At 30.9% G+C, this 10,395-nt stretch overlaps 2 protein-coding genes across 4 annotated transcripts in view; one reads left to right on the top strand and one right to left on the bottom strand.

Annotated features, from left to right (window-relative positions):
* Window positions 1–4,269, top strand: part of LOC106462480 (major facilitator superfamily domain-containing protein 3-like) — a 10,850-nt gene extending 6,581 nt beyond the window's left edge. For all 3 annotated transcript variants that reach the window (XM_013922406.2, XM_022389756.1, XM_022389755.1), the window contains exon 5: window positions 2,676–4,269. In XM_013922406.2, the coding sequence (XP_013777860.1) occupies window positions 2,676–2,974 (299 nt within the window). In that variant the 3' untranslated portion in view covers window positions 2,975–4,269. The remainder of the gene's footprint in view (window positions 1–2,675) is intronic.
* Window positions 4,270–8,659: 4,390 nt separating this feature from the next.
* The window catches only part of LOC106462479 (ADP-ribosylation factor-like protein 8B), a 19,568-nt gene continuing 17,832 nt past the window's right edge, over window positions 8,660–10,395 (bottom strand). The window contains exons 5-6 of the mRNA XM_013922405.2: window positions 10,174–10,244; window positions 8,660–9,846 (exon numbers count right to left, since the gene is read on the bottom strand). Coding sequence (XP_013777859.1) covers window positions 9,797–9,846; window positions 10,174–10,244 — 121 coding nt within the window. The 3' untranslated portion in view covers window positions 8,660–9,796. The remainder of the gene's footprint in view (window positions 9,847–10,173; window positions 10,245–10,395) is intronic.

Genomic DNA, 10,395 nt, shown 5'->3' with positions numbered 1-10,395 from the left:
ACCTAGTAACATATGACATTGAAAAATACCATTAATAATCAATATTGCATGTAATTAATCTTACTAAATGCTATAGTTTTGCGGAATGATTGAGATAAAGTGTTAGTATTATTAATATTTGGGATCACAGGTTCAGGGGTTCGAATCCTGGTTATTGCACAAAAAGCTTTCTGGTTGTGATACATAAAAAATATCTGATATAACACCTGACAACGGCCAGATAATTCACTGGTCGAAACGTTGTGAAAATTATAATACACGTAATAAAGACGAGAATAATACTCCAAGTAATTATACCATTAGTATTACTAAATGCTGTTGGAGGCCCTATGTATTGTACATAGAAAGTAAGTAATTTCACCCAATTACTTGTAAGAAGCAAAAGCATAATATTACTGAATATGTTGAAATATATGTAGACCACACTATTAATGAATGGCAAAAAAAAACAAGTCAGTGGTTTGAGGGTTAAAAAAAAATGTAAAATGAGAATTCCTGTAGTTATTAGAATTTTATCTCATAGAATGAAATTATAAAATTTACTTTAAAGTGTGACTTTTTGCAACAGTTATTTTGACAAAGTTCAAAGTCTATTAGTTTCATTTCATGTACATATAAATAGTTTGACTGTTAAATATTATCAATAAGTTGATTGTCTTGTTTTTATTGGGATTTAATTTGAATAAATCTGCATTATTTCTAGAATATTCTGTTTATGAATATGTTACAACAGTTATAGGACTGTACTGTAATGCTTTTATAATTACTGAAACTAAAAGTTGTGATGATCTTTTGTCAGTGGTACTTAAGTTATATTTTTTCTACTTTTAGTGCAGGTAATTTTCAATAAATATGCATTATTAAAGTACATTAGCATGTAAATTTTCTCTTAATGGAGTAATGAAGATTGAATTGATCTGGAGTTTGCAACTGTTTTTAACAGAAAGACATAAGTTATCATATATTAAATAATCAACTTGTCAAGTTCAGTGATACAAAAAAATAAAATAAAACATATCATATGTCATGATATCAAAGTCTTAAAAGAGGCACGTTAATTTTAAAAGAAATTGGGCTGAGCCTGACTAGTGGTTAGCATGTATAGACTATGAATCTGGGAATTCAGATTTCACAAACTGTTGCTGAAAATATGTGCTCCATCCCACTTTTGGGCTATGGGTGCACTTATATTTGGATAGAGAATAGTAGCCCAAGAGTTGGCAGTGGGTTTAGTAGACAAACTGCCTCTTCTCTAATTGATCAATCTAAAATTAGGGATGGCTATGCGGTGATAGCCCTTGTGTAGCTTTGTATGAAATTCTGAAACAAACTACCCCCTCCCCTCCCCAGTGGCAAAGCAGTATGTCTGCAGACTTACTGTGGTGGGCAGAGAACAGATACTCCATTCTGTAGCTTTGGGCTTGACTACAAACAAACTAACTAATCAAAAAATATATGTGGGAATCTGCAAAAATTGCCATTTACAGATGGTTGAGTATGTTATATTAAAACAATTTTGAATGTGCAAACAAGCAAATCATGCAACAGCCATAGCCAACATAAAGTCACTGTGGAACAGCATCTATCAGAACTAGATTTTGACATTTCATAAGTAGTGTGATGTTACAAAAAATTTATTGTTTTTTAGAAGGATATGTAACAGCTCTCTCCACTGCAAAATATTCATACTCTCATATCATAAAGATTTGTTCAGGTCGTGGATTTAGAATTTCCAAGACAAGGATATCTTGAGTGTGTATCAACTTGGAGCACCAACACCATCCAGAAAGAGTCCTGCAGCAATTCATACCCCAGCTGTGGTAAGCAAGGTGTGGCACCTTGTAACAGGTGAGAATTCATGTACCCATACAACAGTATGCAACATAATAAAGGAGGATCTCTGTGTGGAAACAAGGCCAACACGGTATGGATTAACCAAGATAAGGCTTCCAGTTATATCTTCTATTCAACCATTGCTTACCCCAAGCAGCTGCAGAAAAAATGAAATAGGTAATTTATACTATTTCATATGAACACATACTGGTCAAGTTGCTGGACACAACCCTGTGGGCTTCTATATTATAAACTTTTGAGACAGACACTAAGAAGCCATCAAACTTGCACACAAGATGGATTATGGAAAGCATTTAGGGAGGAGTGGTGACACTCCAAAATTGTTTTAATATAACTTATTCAACCTTTGTATTTTGTATGTCCATAAGATATTTGTTATTATGGGTAACTAAAGGAAAGTATGAATAGGTAATGAAGGATTTTGATACAATTATTAGTTTCCTTTAAAATAGTCTACATACAGTAGTATAGCTGAAGCCAAACTAAATTCACCGAATCAAAGCCTCTTGTAAGTGATCACCTAACTCTTAACAAAAACTGTAATTTCAAAGTAACTTTCATCAAAAAAGTATTTAAAATAATGATTGTTCTACCTTGTTTTACATACATTATTTCCTCAAACATTTTTCATACACAACTATGTAAAGTAAATTTACTGTTTCTTCTAGTTACTTCAATGTAATAGTTCTTCTTTTTATCATACTGTTTACTAATTAGTATTGCTTTTATGAAATCAGTTTACCTCTTTTAAATATTTTATATTGTGATTTTATTAATTGCTTTTGAAAAAAAAATTAATTATATATGTTTTCTTATTTCAGATTCTAGTTTACTGTCAATATGCATTCTTCAGTTTGCAGCTGGAATAGCAACGGCAGCAGCCTTCACTGTAATGATGATCTGTTCCCAAGGGGCACTGCAAGTAGTCCAGACAACACACTATACTATATTAGCATCTTCAGAAGTTGCAGGAAAACTGCTATTTTCCTCTCTGAGTGGAATGTTAATAGATATTTTTGGATTAAGTACTGTATACTTTGTTTTTGTATTGTTAAGTTTAGGGACTGTCTTTATTGTTCCTGAGATTCCTGTTAAAGAGGAAATAAATAAATACTCATAACTCATATTTTCCTAGAAGTAATCTCATTGAAAATGCTATTAGAATATATCATTTAATAAAAAATTATAGAGCAAAAGGGATAGCATGAGTTTTTAATAAAAACAAGTAAGAAAAATGTGTTTAGAAAGGTAATAGGTTAATACTTTTCAAATATGTGACAGGAAAGTGACGAATAGTTTGCAAGGTTTTCAACATTGTGGAAGTTTGGTTATTAGATTACTGGTTCATCAAACTAGAACACATTCAATACAAGTGACTTACATACTAATTTTGTAGCATTTATCAGGTTGTTAAGTGTGATGTTGCATGATTATTCAGCTGTGAGGTATTCAACATTGTGGCAGTTCAGTTATTAGATGACTGGTTCATCAAACTAGAACACATTAATACAAGTGACTTACATACTAATTTTGTAGCATTTATCAGGTTATTAAGTGTTATGTTGCTGATTATCCAGCAGTAAGGTCCAAATATACGAAATACAGCATTTTCTAGAAACACCACCGTGTTATGCCCCAGTGTGTACAAATAAGTGTAAAGTCAACACTGAGCTGTTTTTCCACAGATTTCCAGATGATGATAAAGAAAGATAGCAATGGTTGAAATCAATAAAGTAAAAAAGTATGCTGTAGAGAAACGAACTAGAGCCAGCTAAGAGTGTTTTCATAACACTGTCTTGGTGCAATAAACACTCACATTTAAAGATATAAATGAGAAAGGTTGAAGTTTATGTATACAAAATACTATGTTAATTACCCTATGATTATGTTGTGGTTTTTGCATTATTTTGACAGGCGGTCTTTACTGAATGGCCATATATATGGATTCACAGCAATGCACTATTCTGTGAACAAGTTTTAACACACACACACCTTCTTTTGATGTTGATATCAAAAATTAAAGTTGAGTTTATGTGTCATCTGAAAGTACAATCAGCCTTTCAGAAATTATTAGATACTACTATTCATATTCACTTTTATATTATTTTAGAAATATGTCCTTTCTATTGCCTCAGCTGGGTATGAAAATAGAAAATGTACACATTACATTGTGTACGAGATATTTACATGTACACTATAAGCAATGTCATTCCTCTGACCTCTCAGTCAGATCAGGGACCTACTATATTAATAAGAAGTTTATAGGCCTACTCTTTATATGATTATGCTTTAAACTTTTTAGTACACTGTTAGTGATGTTGATTTAGTGCTTTATCAAAACCTGCATTGTGCCTGTAATAATACTATCCAGTTGATCTTGTATACCTTCTTAGACCTATAAACATTACGTGCTTTATTGATGTTCTCCGGATAATCGCTGAAATAACAATACACGGTGAAAAATGTTACAGGCTCCACGTGAGAAATGGCTTCATGCACGGATCTGGAATCTTGTGACATAGGCACTCACTTAACAAATCAATTGGTAGTTAGAACACATCTCATTGGTCATTTCATTTGAATGTTTGACTTGAGAAAAGCTTGAAGTATAATAGGTGTTGAAGTTACATCTTTAATTGATAGTGAACTGAGGGTGAGGCCTGATCAGGGTAACTAATTATATGAATTGTATATTTTATGGTGAGCTTACCATGCAATGTTTGATGGTAAAACTAGTGATAAAATTATCTTGATAAATCATATAAATGATAATTACACAAATGTGATATAAGTTAAAATGTAAAAAATAAAATAATGTCATTCATTTAAATTTAAAGTATAGGTGTTAACCACAGGATTGTAAATGTTGGACTAGAGATAATGGAGTTGATCATAGATCACTACTGAGCAATAGAATGGATGCTATAAGAGACATAACTATAACAGTGAATGATGAATTTAAGGATTTAATGCTTATGTTCTGTGTTATATAACATATTATAATATTAATGTTGTATTTTTTTCTGATATCGGGTCCCAAAGGAAAAGTTATTGAATCTGATACTTTGTAACTCTAGGACTTTTCCTTATCTTCACATTCAAAGGTAATATTACCTTTATAAGCTTCAAAGGGATATAACACATTCTAATCCATAATAACCAGTACTGGCTCTACGGGGCAGGAGTGGCCCATCAAAAAACTTTTCCAAGCCCCAAAAAGGTTTTAAGGCAACTTTTACACAAAAAAATTTTTTTACAGTTATGAATAAAAAAGTATTAACATCCAAATATGAATTATCCCAGGAATAGTTAAGACCAGTTGATTTTATGACCAGATTAGAAAATGGATCAACTCAGCCTATTTTGGCTGGATACATTTTTTTTTACATTCCCACCACTAGGAGAACTGATTTTATTATCAGATGGCCCAACTCAATTCAAGTTGGATACATTTCTTTCTTGCATTCCCTTAAACCATCACTAGAGGAACTGGTTTGATCACAAGGTTTGGGGATGAATCAACTCCACCCAAGCTGGACACTTTTCTTTAAACCATTGACTTTGAATATGAGGCTGGAGAATGGACAAACTTAACCCAAATGGGACACACTTTTTAGATTCCCTTAAGTCACCGCTGGGCTTGGAAGTCACTCAGACCTCCCCTCTAAGGTTTGGTTTAGTTGTTTTTAAGCACAAAGCTACACAATGTGGAAACCATATTTTTGGGCATCGTAAGACTGCAGATTTATCACTGTGCCACTGGAGAGCCAGATCCTGTAAGCCCCGACGAGAATCGTGTCTGCCCAGTATTAGATCGTAATATTAGATTGTAATATTTTAAATTAAGAGAGCACAACTTAATGAATATCAAAATAATCACAAAAATCTTGATGAGAATCCTCCATGCGACTGTTAATAATTATGATATCACGTATTTGTGGGCGAATATCTGATATATCACATTTTACCATAAAAAATGAAATACGTGTTTATTCAAATGTCAATAAGTATTATCACAGAGTATTTTATTTTTTTTTATTGGTTTTAATGTTGCTAATGATAAATTTTACTGTGAACCAACAAGACTGTAAAAATATATCTGTCCCTGACTGAGAATAAGGTTTAAAATTATAATAAAAAATTGACGTTTATATTAAAATACTAATTTCTAATATTACCATAAGGGGGTGCTTGTTGCCAATATTATAGCGATTGAGGAATTTGTGTTAATATTTAAAATATGTCCCCCAATGGGCTGGGACAGTGGTAAATTTAACGCTAAAATCCGGGGGATCTATTTCCCGTGGTAAACACAGCAGATAGCCCAATGTAGTTTTGCTCTAAAACAAACAAATATTTCAAATTGCATTATATGCAGTCCTTCATAGGTTATCATTATAGGAATGTATATGGATTGTCACTAATACACAAATCACTGTGATTTCTTAGACACTCAAAAATTGCTCCTAAAATATCCACGAAAAAGAATTTAACCTGTTTATAGTACAGATTTTTCCACGAAAAATAATTTAACATGTTTATAGTGCAGATTTTTCCCATTTCTTTGTCTGGATAACTTGGAACTCCCGAGACTTTTCATGGAATGTAACAGGTGTTGTATATAAACTTGATGAGCTTACATATCTTAATATAAACTTAAACCTATTTATTCTATAGTTCATAAAGAACAACATAAGAAACCTTACTCAAGGTGAGTTAAAAGCCTCATTTCCTTAATATTATTTAAAAGTAGTTATTGTGGCACTCTAGAGGTGGAAGTGATGGTATCTCCTGAAGGCATGGGGGGGGGGGGGAGCAGAACAGTTAATTGATCATAACAGCCAATTATAGATTAAAGAGATAACAAATAATTACAGGATATGACGCCATTTATTGAGAATAATTATAAGCATGGTTTGAGTCTTGCATGAATTAATCATATTTAATTATAGTATGTAATGACAGATTCTCATGATGTGGTGCCAATTATTGATAATTATGCATGGTTTGAGTTATCCACCATGTCTCATTATAGATAACGAAAAAAAAAGTGTTTTGGGTTTCCACTGTATGTAATGACACACGTCTAGCTTAGTCTTTTATGATAAATTACATCCCATAACTATCATTTTCTAACACGCATGTTTGAACAACTAATACAAGTCTCTATTTATATATTTCTTATATAAAACTCATAGTCCAATACGTTATCATTAATATATGTAAATAAAATCATAGACTTAAGAAGTATCACATACACTTAAACATTTATGAACAAAACTTCCAGATATACTATTTACGAAAACATCTTAGCTTATAAAATACTAACCTACAGCCTACTGTAATAACACTTGTGGAATAAACTTGTTCTAGCATGTTATTCATTAAATGGAACACGTCTCTGCAAATAAAATATAAGGGACATTCTCCAACGTGATTCAAGCTAATATGGTCATAGAAACTCTACAAAACATATCTTGCAATTGAAATCTGTAACTATTTGGACTATCCATGTTATGCTGGAATTTCAGACATCAGGCTCACAACTGACATGTTTCACGATAATGTAATTTGGTTTTATTCCATGCTTCAAGAGCATCACCTCACAGTGGGTGTATTTCCAAACACTTATGGACTCACATGTGCAGCTTTGGACTTGTGTACTCGTAGTTACTTAACCTCAAATATTTTTTCTCTAAGTTTATATTGAAAGAAAAATTAACTTATCTTTCAAATATGCAGTTTAAAAGAATTTTTAAATCAATAAAATAGAATGTACAAAGACAACTATAAGTTAACTGGTTTAAGCTATTTAATGTAAAGAAAAAAACTGTTCAATGCCACAAGCATCAACTTGCTTATTAATAAGTACGGAATCAAATTCTCTACTATCTAACATCTACTGGAGTCAGTTTTAAAAGGGCCACTGAAGGTGTTAAGTTTTCGAAAAACCTTGGAAGTTAAGTACTGATGGATGGGACATCTGTCATGGGTTGAGTAAATTTAGTTCTCACACAGGAAGAAGTTATTCCATTGAACTGGTACGTTTGACCTTGGTATTATTTATGTATTGTGTCTAGTATAAGTCAGACAGTATAGCTGCTATAATATTGAAGCTATAGAAACTAAAAGAGGAGATTTCAGAACACAGATGCATCATGTGATAAAGAGAAATTAAGCTTTTTAAAATTTTGTTTTTGAAATTGATAAATTAAAACTTAGATAATATAAACATTTTAACTGTATATTCTTTGCTGATGCTATTCTAATGACATACATGTACATTAATAATTAAGTTGCATAATTAATATCTGAATGTTACTCCATGACATGTAGAAGAGTGTATCTAGAGGGTTAAAATATGTATGTTGTTAATGCCAACCTCACACTGTAAAACATAAGTCATAAAAATTATAATATAAATTAGACTTTATAAACAATAGTCTTGTAAAGGTCTTTGTTGCTCACAGTTGTGGTAAAGAACTTCTGAAATTCTAAAGTACATTATTTATCAGTAGGAAGATTATATGAAAAAAAAAAATCGCAAACATAATTTGATATTTCTGAGCAACTTGCAATATCAGATAACAATGTTTCCAAAATGTGTTATAAAACTATTTTGAGTAACATAGTGGATCTGTGTTTGGGTTTTGCATATTTAAAAGAAAATAAGGTTCATAAAGTTTGAAATGAAAATTCAATGCTCATTTTTATTTCTGCTTGGATCCCTAGGTCTGTGAGAATACTCAATACTAAGGAAGAAAAATAAAACACAAATATATATATATAGAGAGAGAGAGAGAGATTATATATGAAACTTGTATTTTATTAATTACTGATATACAAGAAAACAAAAGTCCAAGATAAATATCAAGTGATTATTATGAGAAATCATGCTTTTATTTTTCAGTTAACTTGAGAAAAATCAATGCACTGTTATTCAAGTCCATTTCTTTTCCTGTTATGTTGCATTCTAACACAAACAACCTACTTTAACAAGACAAAGATAAACTGTAGTACAGTTTTGGTAAAATGCCAGGAAGTTGTAAAGCTACACATGAAGAAATTAATTACCTTATGCTACAAATCCTATGTATAATTTTATTTAAATAAACATAATACCACAAGGTTGGTACTGCAAGTTAAGACCAATAACTTTTTGCAAGTATTTTACTCAAATCATGATACTAAGGATATTGGATTTAACACATGGCAATTCTGTTATTTTTTTCAATTATCTGCATAATAATTTCTTTTCATGACACTGTATACTGAAACAAACTAACGATTGTACTTATCTAATCTGCTGTATTACTATAAATTAATAAAATATTACAGCGTTGTTGCAAAAATGTTTAAATAACGTAAAAATAGCAGATGTTACAAACATCACAAACTGGTATTACAAGTAAAAATATTCATCTGAAAAGTTGTTATATTTGAATAAATATATCGTAAAAAGAGGTCACAGACCAAGAATTCACACAAAATCTTAGGATTTCCTTACTTAACCTTATTTAACAATAACCGTTTTCTTTACATATCAAAAGAGTGTAACAAAGTTCTACATCAATTCATTTTCTACAGCCTTTGTGAAAATGAGAAAAATACAAATCTAACATCAAATTACAAACAGAACACATTTCAATGAACAAGTTTTGTATTTTAATCTCCTAAAAATATGTTATAGCAACCTTTTTTAACATCAATAAACAAGTAAAAGAAGTCAAATATCAGTTCACAATACAAAACAAGCATTATAAAGCATTAAAATATCAATAATTTTTGTGTAAATTTCCTCACAGATGTGCAAAAAACACTGGTGACTGTTTCTACCAGTGTGGTAGCTCATCATTCATCCTCATTTCTAGAATGTCTAGAACATTTCAGGGAGAAGGATGAGATCAGAAAGTTCAAACCAAGGACAGCAACAGTTATGTCTTCAATGACTTCTCGACTTTGAATGTGAAATCAGCCACTGGAGAGTGATATCTATAAACAGTAAGAAATAAATACATTTAAACAAAATCTAGGTGAATCACTTTTATCCTTCAGTCCTATGTTTTTAGCTGAAAGAATGCAGTCATTTTGAATAGTCTTGAAACAGAAAAATAGACAGATGTTGAGATGATCACTTTTATAACGTTTTTTATTCAATATGTTTTTATTTTGCATACTTCAGTTTTATTTTTTACCTTATCTTCTCAGTTAAGATCTTTATTATTCATTCGTTGAAAGCCATACCTTTCATTTTTGACATCTCAATTTTTAAACCCTCTCTTTTTAGTCTTACCTATATCATTTTTCTCCATTTCTTACCTATATTATCTTTCTCCTTGCAAGAAATAGAATAACAGCATATTTCACGATCTTGTATTGCTGACAAATTCCTGTTGAAAACATAAAATAATAAAACTTTAAACAACTCTTTTCAAAGACAATACAAAAATATTTTTAACCACTTTATTTATGAAATGTTTTACAACTATCAGGTATTTTGTATATATATATATATATATATATATATATATATATATATAT

The sequence above is a fragment of the Limulus polyphemus genome, unplaced genomic scaffold (genome assembly GCF_000517525.1).
Source record: "Limulus polyphemus unplaced genomic scaffold, Limulus_polyphemus-2.1.2 Scaffold1178, whole genome shotgun sequence".
NCBI classification, from domain to species: Eukaryota; Metazoa; Arthropoda; class Merostomata; order Xiphosura; family Limulidae; genus Limulus; species Limulus polyphemus.
This window is presented reverse-complemented; position numbering and strand designations above follow the sequence as displayed.